The following is a 21,068-nucleotide window of genomic DNA, read 5'->3' as shown; positions in this document are numbered from 1 at the left end:
AGACCGATTCCGAAATTAACTAAATTTCGATATTCTCATTTATACCATCTTCGTAGAGTACAAAAACTTCACCCTTTTTATAGTCAGAATAAAATTCATGTAAGTATCGCGTAAACGTGCATTCCATATTTTTGTCCTCCGATTAGGATATTTCCATATATACATGTACTTGGATATATAATTATATATATGATATATAACTTGGATATAATAATAATGTGTTCATTATGTAGCCTATTGTTACCCGTGCAGTATAGATCGTCTACTCGGAGTGTTCATCTATCATTTGTGTCAGCATTATACCTGATCAAGATATACCGGTAGACAGGAGATGCTTACTTCTCCTAGATTCCACCTCTAGTATGTCCAGGGGTTCGTGTTTGCCCAACTCTCTATTTTGTATTGCTTGTAGGAGTTATGAGATTGATCACTGTTCGTTATCTTCCCCTAAGGCCATTCATTATAATGCGGGGTCTTGTGAATTGTGTGTGTGTTTTCAATACTTATACACGAATTATTCTTTGGGGGGGGGGGGGGGTACATATTATGGGTAGAAATTGTGAATAAAGAAGTTCTTCATTATACCCCAATTAGTGTGATGCGTTTTATATTACCTTATTTGGACGATGCATCTGTATATCACATTGCAACATTATGCGAAGGAATGTCACCCTCTGCAAACATGGAACACTAATGGTATTTCAAGAGTTTGAAGTCCCTGGGATGTGGGCGTGGACTCGCTTGGATTTGGGGCTATAAATAATTAAAGAATAGATCGATTAAATAAATGCACAATGTATTCTTCATTTCCGAAGCAGGTGTGTTTAGGCATCACAAAAAAAACCCATACATGATTGGTACAGCAACAAGGGATAAAACAGCCACACCGATAAAATTGTGTATGGGGCATACCTGTGCATCAAAATACACAGGTATAGTATATTACAAGGACGGGTCACATGTATATAGTTAAAGCGCAGGGGTTTCATATCTATTATATTCTCAATATATAGTTGGATAAGAAGCCCCTGAGGTTTAAGAGACTGTCTATCCTAATAATAACTGGTACATGTACTACCGTGTGTCGTAGTTGCGATCCCCACAGGTTTGGTTTGGTTGGGTGTTTTGTTTTTTTAAAGTTTACTGCTTTACCGATTTATTTTTTATCACCATTACATGTAATTGTCGACCGCATTCCACATGCTATAAAATTAATCTCCTTGAGCTATAGGATGCAATGAAGCACGGATAGTATGCGCTTGCGCGGAAATCTAGGTTGACCTGATTTTGTGCACAAAAATAGTGTAAACACGAGCCGGTGTTTTCTCCACGGCTGTCGAGGAGGTGAACAAAAGATTGTAACCTTTGTAGAAGGTAAGTGAATATAACAGTTACAGATTGTGTTTTAAAACAGTCATATGTGTTGCTTCATAACGCACAAGTTGTGAAATGTGGTCTAAAAGCCTGTCGGTATACAGAAGTGATATACCTTCGTTTCCATCCACATACCCATATAAATCAGCTGATGACATTTCGTAATGCGCATTATGCGGCTTTGTTTATATTTAAATCATGAACCACAATATATGTAAATTAACGGACATGTGTTGTCATGTGTCAATTATTTGCTGGACAATCTATGATCTTCGAAACACATGTATGTAATTCGAGTCCGTGAAATAGGTCATCGCGACGGGAAACACATGGGTCGATCAATTGTCCAGTGGCAGTCGGCCAGGGAGATGTCGGCAAGCTGTTCTGATTGTATGGAGAAGGTTAAATTACATGTATGTTTTTCTTTCTTGGTTAGACGCCAGTCTTCTTCACCGAATATTGTATCTTGATGTTACATGTACACTCTTAGGAGAAGTGTCAACTTTCGTCAAAAAATTTATGTAACTGATAACAAGTGAAAACAATTATTTCATCTTTTTTTTTTGTATCGGCGGAGGCATGCACATGCTTCGAATCGATGCAACACCTGTAGAGTTTTACCTGCTGAACGGTCCTTGGTCTCAAGTGGTCTAATGTTTACAGTGAGATTAACTTGAGGACTACCGACCACTGCCTGAAGTTCATGGTCAGTTGTTTGTCCGCTCGGATTATTTACCTAGGAACTGGAGCTTGAAAGCGATATTTTATATAATTTTACTCGGGGTATCAGATTTACAACTTGAAACAATCTCATTCTCTCCGAATCCGTCTTTTCCGTGCATTTAAGATTTTTAACAATTAGGGGTAGTTGAAATTCACACAGCCCAGCAGTTAATCTATACCACAAGGCACAATTATACAATTCATATCGTGGATTATCACTGTTTCCATGGTGTTGTGAGAGTGGACTGTTATCTCATCGTGTGCCAATTTCTGGAGTTTCTTGAACACATTTAACAATAGAATGTTATCCTAAAATATCCTGAAAATTTTGACTGATAACTATTTCCCCCGGAGTTACAAATCCATAGTTTTATCAGAAGCTAGATATGGAAACGTGAAGGTCATTGTAGAGGTGTATTAATGATTGACTTCACGGAATGTGATATCCATACATAAATAGAATGGAAATTACCATATTAAATATATTCTTTGCCAAAACATTGATCAGCTAGAGCAATTTACAGCGAGTATGCAATTTTTGATTTACATTTACTTAAAATAAAGAATTTCAAATTTTAATGTATGTTAATTTTGGAACTGACACTACCCTATTGAAATTTCCAGTACATTTACTTGGCTTTGCTTTTTTTAATCAAAAGAGCTGAACAATGTTTTGTTGGGTTTTTTGTTACATTGCTACCGGAGCCATTTATAATCTCCAACTCGTGTGTCTCCTTTTATTGAAGCTGAATCAAAATATCTTCACTCTTGAATGAAAATTATCAAATTATTTCTAGGTCAGTAGCCTTCACCGCGGGATGATTTCAGAAGTCAGTCACAGATCATTCAGTCGTTAACATTGGTGAGTCAACAACGTGTAACATTTGGAACTGTAGTGATTTTATTTTGTTCGACTTTTTATTTCGCTGAAAATATACGAATGTTTGGAATAAGCTGGGCCCGGTTTAAGGTAGGCCAGTAGTCACCAACATGGGTTACTAATCCATGCTTAAAAGGATATGCGTACAACCAGTTACCAATGTTATCTCGCTCACTGTTGAAAGAGGCTACATATGTTACATGGTGATTTACATGCGTATTGTGTTTGTTCACTACGTCCTTCACCAATCGAAAGTCAATTCCGATTTAGAATTGTTTCCGTGTGTTAACGCGAACTAAAACGGAAGCTGTCATTTATATATTTTTATTTTAAATGAAGCTTCCCCAGAGTCGATATGGCTGAGGGTCCTGGCTTCCGGATATCAGGAGAAAAATCTTGTTTGTGGTCGTTACAGTCAACACTGATGTGGTTATATAACAAAGTAAGATTCATAGTGATTTTGGGTCACTATATCAAAGGTCAAGGTCGCAAAATGTCTCCGTTCTTCCGTCCACCACATATTTCCTGTTGCAGTGACAACCTCATTATTTCGGATTTGTTGTTTTGGAGTGTAGCTTCCTCTTGGTCCTCTTTCTTTCTAGTAATAGTTAATTAGCCTCTCAGTGGTATCTGTTTCATTAGGAGACCTCTAGTTTTTGTCTTGTTATAGGGAATAACGCACGCACAAGTATATCAGATATGTCTTAAGGTATTCCATGTATAATGAAAGGATAATGAACAATTTTGAAGGATTTAGATGAACATAAAACTTTATTGTTAAATAATGATGAAAGTGAAGCAGATGAAATTCACATGACTGGTAAATGATTAGAAGCTGACCTGTTTGCACTTAAGACTTTTTGGAAGAGTTGTCTGCCCTTTGTAAAAATAAGAAAAAATCTCATTTTCTAAAACTGTGTGTGGTCAATGATTAATTTTATTTCATATTTTCATAAAAAGAAAGTGTATGTAACTTTCTACCCAAGATATTAGTATGAATATATAATTTGTTTTTAAAATATTGTAATAAAAGGTGCTTTTCCCATATACTTCAATGTTAAATTCTAGGTGAAATATATCAAGCAGTAAACAAAATTTTGAAAATTCCTACCGTGGGTTTTATTTATTTGATGAACCCTTCAAAATGATACCATGATTGCAAATATCCCACCATCCATTTATTAGATATGAAATATGGTAATTATACATTGAATACCTTAATTAATGACACGTCTTTACACTGCAGCTAGGTCAAACTTAGGTTAGGTCTGTGTACAATCCGTACCAAGTGGTGTGAGCTTCACTTTCAACTTTCGTATCATATCCAAGGAATCTCAATGTAAACTAATCTCATGTTATATAATATTATAGATATCGTAGTAAATATTACTTACACAAACAAAATGTCGATTGGCATGTTCTTTATATGAAAATTAAGGAACAAACATTGCGAATCTGTTATTTAATTGTTTTACAAGATTATTTCTTGTCAGTAAGACGACAAGGAGAAGTGAAGCTTACACAGCGCCCTCTGGTTGAGATTTCCTTTTGGGGCCAATGGTTGGTTGGTTGTATATTGAGCGGGACGCTCGAGAATTTTCACTCATATGGAGACGTCACCATTGCTGGTGCAGGACTGCAAAGTTTAGGCCTATGCAGGGCGCTTACGACCATTGAGCAGGAAGGGGTCTTTATCGTGCCACACCTGTCCTGTGCCGCGGGGCCTCAGTTTTTGCGGTTTCATCGGAAGGACCGCATTTAGTCGCCTCTCACGACAATGAAAGGGTACTGAGGACCTATTCTAACCCGAATCCCCACGGGACTTCTGGCCAATGTTTTGAATTGCAGAGTTTGGTTTGTTACAATAGGCTTCGCTCTGACACGTTTACAGCGTGGTGCATGGCGACAAAAATACACGGAAATGTCAACTGTCATATAGCAGTTGTTTTACAAAGAAAAATTAAATCTTTATGGTGCCAAAATTTTGACGATGCATATAACTGCCCTTGCATATGAAATGGAAAATAAAGTAGTGACAGAGTGACATAATTGCTAAGAATGTTTGACAATCATAAATTTCTCGGGAGCAAACGAAACCGAGAGCGACATAAATGTTGACAGTCAAAACTTTCTCTGAGTGAGAAAATGACTGTTGATGAACGGAACATCCGTACCCTCTCTATATGAGTGAACAGTTTTCGAATGGGACGTGAAACAAAGTACAGACACAAAAGATTGACCTCATTCTGACAACAGCGACCTCTACGAAACTGACTCCAATTTATGCTTTTTGAAATGAAATATGTTTTAATATTTGGTGTTCAATGTTTGGGTTTTGTGAGTTATTATTAACCTGTCCATTCTTAATAAACGAATGTGGTGTGTTATACAGTTGTTCTAGAAAACATACCGGTATACAAGTTATACGGTATTCAAATGAGGTCAAGAGAACGATTGCCAACGGTAATTAGATGATAATTAACTTGTTTGCAAGTTTTGGAGAGAACGGGAGGGAGTACTTGACAATATCGGGCGTATGTACAGCTTCGGGGTGACTATAGTGATCGCCAGCGAGCTGTAGTTATATTTAGCTGCTAAGTGACCTTGGGGGATATACATTGTGTTCATATCTAGGTCGGTAAGCAGTTTAATCTAGGAGTCACAACATGCGGTTTGGGAAGGATATTTTTAAATTATCGAGAATATCAAGCTTCGATCATGATGGACAAACAGTGAACCTCCTGATGAACTGGTTATATGTTGTGTATTTTAAACTCCATGTGCCATTTTGAATATAGCATTGTTTAGTTTGCAATTCAGGTAAGAAAAAACCCTTTAAATTATGTGCGGTTTTTGGCAGAATGTTTTACTGCGTTGTCATGAATGTCCATGACATGTATTTAAGTTTAGAAACCGGAAAATAAGATAAGGGCAAGATAATGTATTACTTTAATTATTGTAATCAATCAGCGACGACCGGGCTATCAGATTTAGACAAGTTTGGAGTACTGTAATAATGATATACATGTATCTCTGGTATCAATTGTATCTGGTGGAGGTGCACTTTATCATTCGTTAGTAATGGAAGAAATTCGTATGGATATTGCCAGGATATTGCGATCGTTGTTGGAAAACAGGGTGGGTATATATGTGTGTGTGGATATATATATATATATATATATATATATATATATATATATATATATCTGTGTGAGGGAGATACCATGCGTGCGTGTTGGAATGCACAGACGGGTCAAGGAGGCTTTGATACATATACTGAACGGACAGTCTGGTTGGCTGGTGATGTATGGTAGAACACAGGAAAGTATAAATATATACAGTGTTGGCTGATGGTGACAAGCTGTATTATTGTGAGCTTACTCATTATGGAATACAATAAACTCAGCTATGGTACACATGCTTTAGAATTGTGGAGATATTTTTACTCTGAAAAGGGATGCCGTTCTTCTCATGCTTCAGCCATTGATATATTACGGAAATACTTGTTTGTACAAATTATGACTTTACTCTGTCTAATATTATTCATGTATATTCAATGAATTTCATTCGAAATTATCAGCGAATTTAACATCCGTTAATACGAATCAGGGTTATATACCAGTACTTGTCATCTTGTGCAACGTTTAAACAGCATCTATTGGTCACCTACATTATTGTAAACGTTTTATTCACTTTATGTCCATTTCCAAGAGTACGTAGTACAATAAAATCCCGTGTCGCGAAATAATTAAATGCTATAACACGCAGTAAAATTTAAATTTGCTTTCAGTGTTCAAGTATATTTAATTTTGAGTAAAATGTGTCTAAAACGAATTTTAAGAACATGAGCACTTGAGATGATCAGATACAACCTGAAATCTGATCTGCCATTTTGAACGAGTCAGAACACTTCATGTCCCGTTGAGTTTATGGTCTGAATTTTGTAAACTTCTTTGTTCAGAGCAAAACATTTGCCCTGAATAATGTCATATCGATTATTCTCGGCAAGGGAAAGTTAGTATAGAGCAGATTGAACCGTGGAGAATCTGAGCTGCCCTGATTTCTGACCTAGTTTATCACCACTCTCCTGGGGATAAGAAGCCTACCACTTTTAACTGATGAGAATATTTAAATTGGTATTGCGTTATGTAACTTACACCTTATCTCCACAACCATACGGAGCACAGAAACATATCGAAATATACAATACAGATCCTACCAGATACCTAACGACGATATGATAAAGGATTCGGCTGCCAAACTGTTTTTATTTTCATCTTTTTTTCTGCAGTTTTGTGCGGATGATTTCACATTTTGTTGTCAAAGAAAACTACAATTTACCATGAAAAGTAACAATGTCGTAGTTTGTACACTTTGTTGACTTTCAGAATATGAACAAACACTGGATACGGCCATCTTCGCTAGTCAAGGGTTTTCAGTTCCCGCCGCTCGCTGGGAGAGTGGACCGAACTACCATGGCTAGCGAAGATTGGGCACAGCATACGTATCGTATATTGAATAGGAAGTAAGAATATCAACCGCTGTAATGCACACATTTTGAGAGTTTACGACTCTGACCGAATAACTGCGTGCGTGATATATTCTGTCACTAATTACAGATAACTGAAACCGAATGCCTATCTGGGATTCCTGTCTCCTCAATCTTTAGGAGAAAAACTGTAACATTCACTCTCAATCATGGTCAGATGTCTTCATCTTCTGAATCTGAATTTTTCTCACGCTCTACCTAACACGACATATCTCTTTCCTTCCTTGAATTTAGTTTCCCTGAGGCAAAAGCTCAACTGAACCAGTTTGTCCGTATTTTTGTAAACTTCCACACCTTCTCGAAAACCATAAAATATCTCTTAACATTTCCTAACCAGGAAAGTCAAAACTTTTGCGAAAGGTTCCATGTAAACTGAAGATGCGTGAAAGCCTCCAAATGAAAGGAAGAAAGTTTGTTCTAACCGCTACCCCTGGAACCAGGGCGGGGCCCGAGCGGGAGGTAAAATTATTTTAAAATATTTTTCTCGGTTACAAACCACCGTTTTTATCCGCCATAAACAATTTGACGTCTACCGTGCCACTGAACCTCCATATTCGAAACACCCGCGACTTTCCCTTTCTAATGCCGAGCGCTGGACTAAGGAACAGTCATTACTTGTTAGGTTGACCGTGCGACCAGGGACCTCTTGTTTGTGATTGATTGATTGATGTTTTCCGCCATACTCCACTAATTTCTAAGCTTCCATGGTCGGTGCTCAAACTTTTAAATCTAAATGAAATTTGGCACTTTTCTTCTTTCTTTTTTCCCATAAATTCTTTTTTTATAAAAAAAAAAAACCGAAGGGTAATATTATTGGATAACCAGTATGGCCTTGTGTACGATTGTTTAATTTGGTCTGACTTCCCAAGCTCAATAGGGAAAGTTCTACTCCGTCTCAGTTTTATATGCCGGTATGTTATGTAATTTTACAATCACGTGATATGATTTTTCAGACATGTTAGGTCATATAATAAAAACAAAACACCACCAGATGTCTGAATAAGCCTTAAAAAGAACGTGCACACGTGCATTATTTGACGTAGTTGGGAGCGTGTTTTTCTGAACTTGTAAACCCAATATACATGTATATCTTTTTAGAATTGTGTTGTGTTTATATCGAATGCTGAACACCACAATATATTTTATCTTGCACAAAATGATAATGTATGTATGCCTGTGACGCCATTCTGGTTCAATCAGTGACATTTGCAGTCCTATCATTCTTTTCAGTTAATGTGATAGGTTATACAGCTTGCTAGTTGTAAGGCATTTAACACACATTATGATAAAATTGTCGCGTGCTGATTTTCTGGAAAAGTTTTCTCCTGAATTTTGCTATCCCGGGAGCATGAACACGATTTGGGCTGAAAAATTTCAAATTCTATTTTTCCATTTTTAAAGTTTAAAAAATGCTTAACTAAGGTCAGCAAAAAAATGAATGTCAGTTGTCGCGGTACATGGGGATATCGAGCTCACAATTCTTTGCTATGTAAACAAGGCTAGTGTCCTGTTGTTGGTGGATTTTTTTTGGGTTTTTTTGTTGTTGTTTTTTGCACGTTTTCATAAAAAATGAATTCATTACACTTTTTACAGGCATAAGAACTTATATTTGATGTCACGACACAACAGTAATTAAACGCCATTTTCTGATTCTTAGAATTATATAAGGAACACTACCGCTTTTGTAATCTTTCTGTATGAGTGATAATCACCTTATATCACACAACGGTATTTCCGGGTTCATAAACAACGGTACTATTTCTGGGTTCATAACGTGGGTTCCGAAATACGATATGGTTAATAACTATGCAAATCATGTTGGTCAGTCACATGTTGATTGATTGATTGTTGTTTAAAGTCCCTCTCGAGAATTGTTCACTCATGTGGAGATGTCACTAAGACCAGTGAGGGGCTTCAAATTTAGGCCTATGCTCGCTGCTTACGGCTATTGAGCAGTGACGGTTCTTTAGCGTTTCCGAGTTTAAATATTTTTCTCGCCAAGGATCGGAAATATTTAAACCGGCAACTCATTTCATATGCCATAAACACTCGTTCAAGATCCTCTATTTATTAAAGAAAACGAGTTAAAAACGGCAACTACACGCCACGTCACTTCATTTACAGCCTTGAAATTTGGTCACAATTTCTCCCTCAAGAAGTTTAAGAGCGAGTTTGCATTTCAGCTGGATTGGTGCACCGTGGCCTACTTTAGGGCTAAAAGTAGGTCAAACAGTTTTCAAGATTTTGTTTCGTTATGAATACAGGTATTGCCCTGAATTGTAGTCACGAACTATCCCTCAGAGAAATACAGATTCAGTTTGCATTTTAGATTAATTGGTGCATCATGACCTACTTTTTTAGGGTTAAAAGTCGATCAAATACTTTCCTGGACTTTTTCTTATTACGATTACAGATATTGCACTGAAATTTTGTCATCACTGTCCGACGGGCGTATGCTGTACTGTTTGCGGTACTCTTATTTTTATTTTGCAGTAGATATGTATGTGTTTTGAATACTTATCATGAATTGTTAGAATTTAAATAAAATAAAAACCCACAGTCCCAAGCACGCAGTCATTTTTTCGTAATTTACGGTGTTTGCGCGAACTGGCCTCGTAGAGTGTTTCGCGAACAGTGACGTACGTTGTTCAAGATTTTGTAGAATCTCCTCACCTAAAAAGTTCCAATACGATGATTGAATTAATTCAAAAAGTTTGCATTTGAAATTGTATGAAACCGTACAAGGAGTCCAGTTTTAATCTATGCATGTACTTTAAACCTACATGAACAAATATCATCGGTTTTGTCGTTACGGAGTTATGGGAATATTTTTTTTTTTACTGATAATTAGATGGCAGCACTTTCTATGCCACGAGATATCTTCCGAGTCCAGATAAAAATTAAGGGTGGATGTACAATTATGCTGATTCACTACCCGACTAGATCCACGTGGTTCCGTGGTAGAGCGCTGATATATTCACTGCAGGTCCTTTCTGATTGGTCTGTTTTCTAGTTACCATAGTAAGCTAATAAATAGCTTGGTGTTTATGAAATGAAATAATATTGTTTACACGAGAAAGTTTTCCGAAGTAATTGTTTAACTATGAGAATATGAAATTATAAAGCACGTGTAATTTATACCCTGGTATAACAGGGTTTTTTTTCTCTCAAAAATAGAAAATCTGGAAAGTTACGATGGAATTTTGAAAATTTCTTTATTTTAAGTAAACATTGGAACTTTGAATTTTTGAAATGCTTAAAATACTAGCATTCTTTTATCTCTTTCAAAGAACGTTAACAAATTACATATATGTTCATAACATAAATCACACTGATAGCAAAGATTGAGCGATTTACGTTCAGTCAGGTACGTAAATCTGCTCACAACAAAAACAAACCGTTTTGAATATTAGAAGAAACATGCAGACGATTATTATACCTCAGTAGTTATTTTGGGAGACTGTCTGAATAAATTTGTTAACTATGTGATTATTTATGTCAGGTTTATTCCTTTCACATATAATTGGTTGAAGTTAAAGTACAAAATAAAGTTGATGTCCGAAAAGAAATTAATGAATTCATTTTTTGCAAAAATTTCTTAAAGTAAGTGAAGGGGTGTGTATAAAGCGCTTTTGAAATCACGTTCCTCCAGCAGGCGTTGTTGAACATAACCATCTACCCAGTGGTGAAATAACAACGTCAGATCACACTGTAGTAGTAGTACAATTCATGTATAAGGTCTTGTCCAATGGAAATCGTTCTGCGAGATATCGATTGATGTAGGGGACTTACTATATAAACGCTCTCTTTTACATTTCAGAGATAAGGTGAGGGAGTTCTTCTATCACAATGGATGCAGGCATGGAGCTCGACTCGGAGAAAAAAGACATTGTTGTCATCATACGATGCGTCATCGTCGTTATCGTTGGTGTCATTTGCATTGTGGGAAACATGCTTGTTATCAGAACACTCATCTTTTTCAAATATCCCAAAATCCCTATGTATATAGCCATTGGTGGCCTGGCGGCAGCGGACATGGTTCGCGCTATCTTTGAGGTGCCTTATTTTGTTATTATTTGGACAAAGAACGGCGATCTCCTAACTGTGGATTGGTGCAAAACAGTATCCTATCTGAGTGACGTCAGCATGTACGTAGCGGCCTGTCATTTAGTAGGACTGAGTGTAATCCGTTGTATTTTACTGAATGACAGAATGCATGTGCGTTCGTATGTAAAACACGCCATAATAGGTTCCCTGATTATTTGGGTAGTGATTCTCCTGATGAATATCCCCGGGATTAATACATCTTCTACGAGTATGGGTGTGTGTGTCGAGGTGGATACAGACCTAGAAACGGCCACAGAACGAAACCAATGGTTGCGACTAACGTTTTCGTATGGTTTGCCCATACTTGTCATCGGTGTGGTTTATTTCTTAACGCACTACTTTTCGAAAAAGTTCTTCGCCGAGAGTTACTCGCGAAGGGAGCGTCGTCTGTCCAGAATGGTGACGTTATTAATTCTGACTTGGGCAGTGTTCAAACTGCCGTACGAAATTACTCGTATGATTTCGTTTTATAAATCTCGAAGAGTGGAGGAAATAATCACCGAAACGCCCCCCTCGGAAATGTTAGAATATCAGGACGAGTTAGAAAAGTATTTAAACTTTGGCAAAGTAGACAAAATAATGGAATGCGTTTCGTTAGTGGACTTGGCAGCAAGACCAATAATATATAACAAATTTTCTCATTACTTTAGCAGAAGTTTTAGTGAGGTCATAAACTGTACAAGCTGTCAAAACTCCCAGTCGCCAAAGCGTGTGTATAGAAAGCAGCGCAGCGCAGACAGCAACAGTACCAATGTTACGGACCTTGATGTTGTGGAGGCACCCCTCAATATGTCCAGCATTGAAAAGTTTACCGGAAGTGATGACGAACAATTCAATAACAACCTAGGCGTCAAGGATATTTTTATTAAACACCCGGGACCGGAAGCATCTGAAGAGGACGCGATTGTAGTGTTACCGTACGACGACATCGTCGAACGAATGCCGTCATCAAATATTTAGAATGTCGGTATACATGTACAATGGAAACTGTGTATATGCCTTGCTCAACAGTTTTAATCAATTATTCTGTAATTGTTGTCATCGGGTTTTAATTCTGTATATAGTCACACCTCGTAATGAATACTGTATGATATTACGTCATGCCTTAAATCGGAATACCTCATATGTAAATGCTCAAGTCTTGCTGTAGTATGTCTATTTCTTGTAAAGGAATCCTCTTTGTTATTTGTTTTGAGGTTCACGTAAGATTTATATTGTATTACTTACATACATTTCCTTTGTGTAGGTGAATATAATTTGATATTTGGACAATACTGGTGACACAGAAGCTACGATTATTTACAAGTTCTTCTAATTGGTGCGAGAACAGCTTTATTTTTGTTATTCCAAAAATGTGCTCAATTAGTTTCTTCTTTCGGAAATATTACTTGTTGATTCAACAATTGATACGAACAGAGAGACTGCATGATGCTACAGTATACTGCTTGGTGGGTGTAACTGCCATTCACTTTATTGAATTTTACCAGTATTAATACAAGTTAGTAACACGTTCTCGGATTAATCTGCCAAATCGGCACCCACCGCTCTTTTACTTCGCAGGAAATTCCAAGTTGCCGTCTAATATACCATCGTTTGATAATTAGGGCCACAACATGCGGCGAATCCCTGTCCTTCCGCCCGTCCGTCAGTTTGTTTCAGTTGCACGCGATAACTTAGTTTGCTGGATGCGATTTTTGAAAATAAATTTTACACATACTTGAATAAGGTAGAAGTCCCCTTTCAATTTCAGATTGATCGGTTTTGTCCTTGCGGAGTTGTGGACTTGAAATTTTTCAGAATATGAAATAGATTACAGGACTTTCTATGGCACGTGATATCTTCGATTTCAGTAAAAGTTAAAGATGAATGTACCAGCCACGCCGATTCACAGTGATAGAATACCTGCTGGATATATTCGTTTCGGAAAACTTTCTGACTTTTTGTTATATTCTCAAGGAAATTTATATTGGTTTATTTTCACCTGATAGGTGAGAATCACCCATGACGAAGATCTTTCTGAAGTCTGCATGCAGACTTCAGGAAAATCTTTATTATAGGTGACTCGCCTATCAGACGAAAATAGACCTCTGAAAACTAATTCCTATGGGAAATGGTGGGCAATAATTTGCTACTGCGAACTTGGCAGATTTATCCGAGAAAATTTGGACGACTTATGGGTTGTGATCTTTTGCTGAAGACGCTGTCTTTGTTGTCACTTTGATTTTAAATCCTTTCCTATTATAAAGTCTGAGGATTCTTGACGAATTTTGGACATTTGTTGAAGTCAAGATGCAAAACCATTAATCCAAAATGCGTGAAGATGCCTCGGTTGTGCAACAATGCCTTTATTGGTGTCCTTGACATTCGGTGTCCCTGGCAGTGTTCTAAAGTCAGTGTCCTTGCAGTATTGTTAAGTGTTCTGTTGGTATTGAACTTCAGTGTAAGTGCCGATAAAGCACTGTGCAAGAGGCAGGAAACATCTTACTCGATAAGTCGGCCATCTGTCTAATTGATGGATTAATTGTAACACTTAACGAGACTTCTTTCTGCATTCAGTTGACACATCTTGATTTATCACATTGTTACACGGGAGTTTTAACACATGACTTTTGCCATTTGTATCATGAATTCTCACTTATGTTTTCATTTAATGTGTTAAAAGTTGACACAGAGGGTAGAAACATTTTCATTTGTTCTAATTTTGACAGGTGAATTAGAGACACAACACTATAGAATGTTGTGTAGACACGATAGGGCCGTATGTAAAAGTTGTTAATTGTACATTTAAGTACAAAATGCAGTGCTGGCGAGAATATAGGGCATATTTTCCTCCATTGTGTCAGTTGTGTTATATTTGACTACGAGATTTCCTTCTCTAAACATTTGGAGCACCTATTAAATAACACTTATTTAAGATGAGATTACAAATTCCATGGGAATTTGAAAGTAACTTTTCTTTGAAATTCCTGTATACGGTTGTTAGTTTCTTAATCAGTATTCATAATAACACGGGTTAAAGGTCGTTGCCGAGTGAAATGGATAGGAGCTTTCTGATTGTATTGATTGTATAATTTTGTATATAATGTGTTAAATATTAAGTTTCACATCATTGCTTAGTTGAATAAATATTAAGCATCCGAACTGTGTTTCCTACTGATGGCTAGCCTTTTCACTGTACATTGTTTTAGGTGAGATGTTCAAGTGGATGATGCCGCGTTTAAAGAGGTGAAATAATATTGTCTATTGTGTGTATGATTACTCGGTCAAGGTCTCAGCGACCGGAAGCAGGCGATGGTTTCGCGACCAATAGGCTCCCTTCACTTGAGAGTTGTGTTTCGTCACATTCATTGATGTGAGGATATGGGGTGGGAGGGTGAAAGTTGTTGGACGTTGATGAAGTGTGATTGTGTGTATAAAACCTCCAGTTGACCAAGTTCAACAACCAGCAATTATGAACGTAAATACAATTATAGCAACGTGCACGTATTTTTAATACCTAGACAAAGTGGGAACTGATAAGGGCCTAGCTTGACAACTGAGAGAGAAGCTAAGACGACAAACGGTTTACATTCCGCAATATAAGAGAGCAAAACTTAGACCGCAAATCACACCCGTCCAATACGTGAATATTTAGAAATGCAGCAGTTATAAACAAGAGTACCGCAAACGGTATATAATACGCCCGTGAAATGCTTACATGGGTGTTTTTCTTGTGCTATAACTTGTATGACTTTGCTTCAGGTAGTATCAGCCATCATGAGGCTGTGACAAACTTTCATATGAACCAAGGGTCTTAGCTTAAAAATGGAGATTTCCTCAAAATGGACCAAGTTCAACAACCTGCAATTTTTTTCAAAAATGGAAGAAAATCAAAATCCTTCCCCAGATGCACATCTTCAGTACCTATACAAACACTCCACAAAATAAGAAGGTCCTCACTTGAAAACTGTTGGAGGAGTTGGGCAGACAAATTATGTACCCTTCATAGAATATTAATTTCTAAATAGACTAAGTTCAACAACCTGTAATTTTCTCAAAAATTGCAGAAAATCAAAATCCATCCCACATATGCACATCTTCAATACCCATACAAACACTCCACAAAATAAGAAGGCTCTCACTTGAAAACTGGGAGGAGTAGGGTGGACAAATTATGTACCCTCCATATAATAATTATTTCCAAATAAAGGGGCAAAACTCCTGGTAAAAAGGTCGAAATGAATAAAAATTGCAGTATGATCCAGCGAGACCCACAAAGAAGCTACACAGCAAGTTTCAGCATGATATGTGAAAGCGAAATGAAATTATAAAGAGAAAACCCCGAACGGACGGACGGACGTACAGACATCGCTGTACCATAATACGTCCTGTCTAAAGACGGGCGTATAAAAAGGCTTAGCATTCAGATACACCATTCACTGGATAAAACGAAATCGCTTTTATAGTGTTCTTTTGGCACTTTCTCCGATATCTAAGAGTATTTAATAATTATTTAATTAGTCCGATCAATGATTAAATGATGTTTAACGTCTCGAGATTTTTTCACAAATATGGAGACGTCATTATTGCTGGTGAAGAGCTGCAAAATTGGACCAATGCTCGGAGCTTACGGCCCTTGAGCAGGGGGGATCTTTATCGTGCCACACCTGCTGTGACACAAGGCGTTGGTTTTTAGGGACCGCCCCATTTAGTCGCCTCTTATGACAAGCAAGAGGTACTAAGGATCTATAACCCCGGATCCCCACGGAATAATTAGTCCGAGGAAGATTTTGTTAAAAGCATAGGGTCTAAGATATTGGTAAAAAAAATTTGCATGTTCCAAAAAAGGTGTCGAAATTAAAGATCATATATACATGTAGATCATATATAGAAAATCGCAACAAGAGGCCCACAGGCCTTATCGGTCACCTGAATACTAGTGAAAAGGTATCACTACTACCATGGGCTATGGAATCTAGAAAAAAAATTCTGTTCTGAATATATAAGCTACAATTGTAAATTTTAATGTTCAGCAACAGTATAAAACAATATGTGTTCTTAAAACTTCACTGCCTGCAAAAGTGCATACACTGATGAAAGGATTTAAATAATAGGTGTACCAGTATTAACATTAAAACATCAAAACATATGAGATTTACAATGTAGGTATACATTGAGACCCTTAATCGATTGACATGATCAAAATCACTAATATGCACGTGCGCTTCATTGTTATTGGATAATAATAAAACGTATATAGCACTCTTGTGAATAATGGGAATGGGATGATATTCACAACATATTGCTAATACTCATGTGCATTCTCTATTAAAGGTTAATTTCCTGAAGGACCTTGATGTTTCTGATAGTAATTAAAATCTTTTAAAATCTTTTGAAGTCGATGTTTTGTGTCCTTACAATTTGTTATCTTCAAAATTACTGGTCAACACGTGCATGCATGTGTGCTGAAATCTGATTGGACGATTTTAAAATTACTGTATAACTTGCTTACAAACATTAAGAAACTTACACCGTGGGTAGACATATACCTTGACTGTTGAAAAATATCAACCAAAGTGCTGTACGTGCGTGTATATGCACATGCGTGACCTTTTCTCTCTCATTTTGATACTAATCAGAGACAAAAATGAAATGAAGTTTTTGATATAGGTTTACAATATGAATGCTATCAACAATATAGGTATGTGCGACCATTATAATCTTTACCCTCTTTCATCAGGCGTTGTTGATATATATATATATATATATATATATATATATATATATATATATTTTGAAATTTATTTGACAGATACATGTATGTGTTTGGAGTATCTACTATTATTATTAAAATTTATAAACGCGCACAATTTTACAAACAAAAATGCAATCAATGGCGCTGTACATTAAAAGATACACAAGTTTAAAACATTAATATTGACTAATTGTCAACATAGCAATGTCCATGAAGGAATGATAAGTTAGTTGAAAGCACTGATATAATACAACGATTTAAGCTGGCGCTTGAAAATATTATAATTGCTGATTGCTCTAATGTTTGTTGGAAGTTCATTCCACACGATAGGTCCCGACATGGCAAATGACCTCGAAGCAAATGTTTTGCGTTTGACTGAAGGGACATTTAGTGTTTTGCGTCATTGTTTAGGGAGCTAATGTTGTATGGTGATGTTCGAAGGCTCTGCACTTCTCTTAAGTATGCTGGGCTTTCGCTATCATTGAGACATTTAAAAACAACACATGCAACTTTAAACTTGATCCAAAAATGCACAGGTAACCAGTGTAAATGCTTTAAAGCCTCTGTAGAACTAATTAGCTTAATCAAAATCACTTACACAACGCGCGTTCAATTTTGATTGGTCAATATTTAGATAACCTGTAAATCTCGTAATAAATGAGAAAACTGGAACGATATTGACACCATAGGTACATACTACAAAAGCGGATTGGTTGGGCTGAATCACAATGGAAACCACTTTATAAATAAAGGGGGGGGGGGGCGTTTAGGGAACATTCGAATCGGTCCACGTACAATTAGATGTTGCTACTTTGCTTTGGTCTTATGAAATTACACGGGTAAAATTGACCTTTGACCTCGAAAACCAAAAGGCTTCTTATAATCATTGGAGTTATTATGTCTTCCAAGTTTGATTATTCTTGCCTTTTTTTTATCTGACCTACATGACGCAGACAGATGCACATCTATCGTGTTTGAATTATAATATATATATATATATATATAAGGTTTGATTATTCTAGCCTTATTAGTACTGTTTCTATCTTGTTTTTTGCCTATAAAATTGACCTTGACCTTTGATCTTAAAGACCACAGGCTTCTTGTCTAATCACGAGTAACATGTGACGATACTTTTAAGTACTGTTTAAATGTAATCAATCTGATTAAAAACAGATCTTTGATCCGCTATTACACAGATCGTAGCGGCTTCTTCGTGCTAGATAGTGCTATGAAATTGAACGAACAGATAGGCTAGCCCTATAAAAACTAATTTCAGGTAAATGACTTTGTGTGTGAACTGCAAAACAAGTCATTCATGATTGGTAGTGTTCCATACGGAAACTTTAAGTACACAGCATGTCTCTGAATTCAAGTGAGCATCAGAGACCAGGAAATTACGGTGCCGAAAACAGATGGGGCAATAGACTATCGCTGCCTCACTATACGTTCCTTATGATTACGGGGCGTATCAAAATGGTTTCCGGAATCTATTTGAATAATTTTGCGTTCTGTCGTAACATCCCATACGCTTGCAGACTCCCCCCAAGAGTATGATATGCTGTATTAAAATTGGGGTCAAAAGTCCAAAGATTAATTCGCGCAAGACTTCTCGTGCATCATCACAAATCTTCACACAGATGAAGCACCCTATCATCACAAATCTTCACACAGATGAAGCACCCCATCATCACAAATCTTCACACAGATGAAGCACTCCATCATCACAAATCTTCACACAGATGAAGCACTCCATCATCACAAATCTTCACACAGATGAAGCACTCCATCATCACAAATCTTCACACAAATGCAGCACCCCATCATCACAAATCTTCACACAGATGAAGCACCCCATCATCACAAATCTTCACACAGATGAAAGGATTCGCCATTTCGAAGGCAAATGTTTGGAGATTATGAGTATGATGGAAATCGATTTGAATAATGAATGCGTAGCTATAGATTAGCAGCATGGGGTCATTGAGAGAGAGAGAGAGAGAGAGAGAATCAAATTTAAGTAAATATCATATTTAAAGATACATGTATAGAATGCAATAACCATGGAGAATGTACGGTATGGCACAAAGCTTATCTGTTTTGATGAAGAGTACATTCACAGCAACCTAATGTGTTACTTATACGATATTATAATTGCGCGCTCTTCCAAGATATTTAATTCAAAGATGAAAAGGATCTGCCATTTGGAGTCAAATGTTTGGAGATTTGGAGTATGATGGAAATCGATTTGAATAATGAATGCGTAGCTATAGATTAGTAGATTAGCAACAAGAACTCTGAGAGAGAGAGAGAGAGAGAGAGAGAGAGAGAGAGTAAATGATTAAATATGCACATTTTGATATAGAGCGCTTTGCCAGACAAACAGACAGAATTTGACACTTCTCCAGAATCACTAGTCGAAATTCAACCAAACTTGCCACAATACATACTTGGGAAAAGGATGGGGAAAACTGCTAACCAGAAAGGCCAAGATTAGTACAAACGTTTCCTTAGATAAGAATAAAGATTCAAGTATATTCGATAGGGCCACAACTGGGATTTACATAGGAATAAATTTAAAAAATGAGGAGGGGGGGGGGGGGCGGAAGAAAAAAATTAAATAGGTTTTTAAATCGTAAGATCAACAAAGATGCAATTTGTCAAATCAATATGTAAGCATCCTCGTGAAGTGTACATTCAAATTTTTTCACAATATGTTGCGAATATGGTTCAAAGTTCATATAAGAATATAAATCAAACTGATGGGAAACTTCTTTAGAACAATTTTACCAATTGTCGAATCAAAATGAAAGCATCTTCACGTATTGTATTTTAGGCCAGGATTTTTTTCTTTTAAAGAATTGAGTTGAAGAGTTGAAAAGAAACTTTTAAAAAGTCTACATTAAGTGGAGTGGAGACAATAAAAAAAATTAAATTAAAATGTATATATATGCGTATACGAAAGTGAATACGCATATGTGTATAATGTGAATACAAACACTAAAAGCCTGTTAATCATTTTAATAACATGACCGTAGTTGTCGAGGAGAACAAGACAGAGGACAGTCGAATGTGCACTTTATTAGATACACAATTAGAACAAGAGACAGAAGGACGGACAGACAGACGGACAATGAGATTCCTATCAGAATTTCACGTTTCGTTTCTTAGCGTTTCTAGTGAAGATTTGTTCTCTTAATAAGAGACAGCTGTTGCATATTGGACGGACAATTGCAAACTCTTATTGTAGAGACTATAATAAGAGTTGCAATTGTCCGTGTCGATTGTGACGTCCTAATTTCCACGGTGATAGCAAACTACGTCAAGAATCGGTGTTGTTCTGTATCTCAGTTAACCTTGCAGTGTTCACAAAACAGTAGTGATTCAAAGACAGTTTCCGTACTGGAATGAAAATACAGCAACCGAATTTAACAAATTACAGAAACAGAATTTAACATCTCTACCTGCGTTCTCCATTGTCTTCTCTCCTTATCTCTTTAGGAAACTAAAATAACCTGAAAAACATTTTCATATACAAGATAGATGATAAGTTTTATTACTACTAAAAACAAACAAGACTCGATACTAATTTGTTTTATATCTAGTCGAATTTGACTGATACAATTAGAATTCAACCCAACCCCCTAACCCCCGCAACAAATTAAACCAGTTCGATAGGTCGATATAAGATAAAACTAGCATCA

General features: G+C 36.7%; 1 protein-coding gene across 7 annotated transcripts; it reads left to right on the top strand.

Moving 5' to 3' along the window:
- Positions 1 to 1,218: 1,218 nt before the first annotated feature.
- On the top strand, positions 1,219 to 14,770 carry LOC125649815 (neuropeptide Y receptor type 2-like). Of its 7 annotated transcripts, none has more exons than XM_048877617.2 (3): positions 1,219 to 1,374; positions 2,895 to 2,959; positions 11,347 to 14,770. In XM_048877617.2, exon 3 carries the CDS (start codon positions 11,376 to 11,378, stop codon positions 12,591 to 12,593), a length of 1,218 nt encoding a protein of 405 aa, XP_048733574.2. In that variant the 5' UTR covers positions 1,219 to 1,374; positions 2,895 to 2,959; positions 11,347 to 11,375; the 3' UTR covers positions 12,594 to 14,770. The 7 variants fall into 7 exon arrangements, with proteins under 7 accessions (XP_048733574.2, XP_056021130.1, XP_048733578.2 ...); XM_056165155.1 differs by having other exon boundaries at positions 2,895 to 3,067; XM_048877619.2 differs by having other exon boundaries at positions 1,315 to 2,080.
- Positions 14,771 to 21,068: the final 6,298 nt, after the last annotated feature.

The sequence above is a fragment of the Ostrea edulis genome, chromosome 5 (assembly GCF_947568905.1).
Source record: "Ostrea edulis chromosome 5, xbOstEdul1.1, whole genome shotgun sequence".
NCBI lineage: Eukaryota > Metazoa > Mollusca > Bivalvia > Ostreida > Ostreidae > Ostrea > Ostrea edulis.
The sequence above is the reverse complement of the archived record's forward strand: the minus strand, read 5'-3'. Positions and strand labels throughout refer to the sequence as shown.

Excerpts from the sequence above, each read along its gene's own strand:
- LOC125649815 (XM_048877617.2), top strand. The coding sequence starts at position 11,376 with ATGGATGCAGGCATGGAGCTCGACTCGGAGAAAAAAGACATTGTTGTC.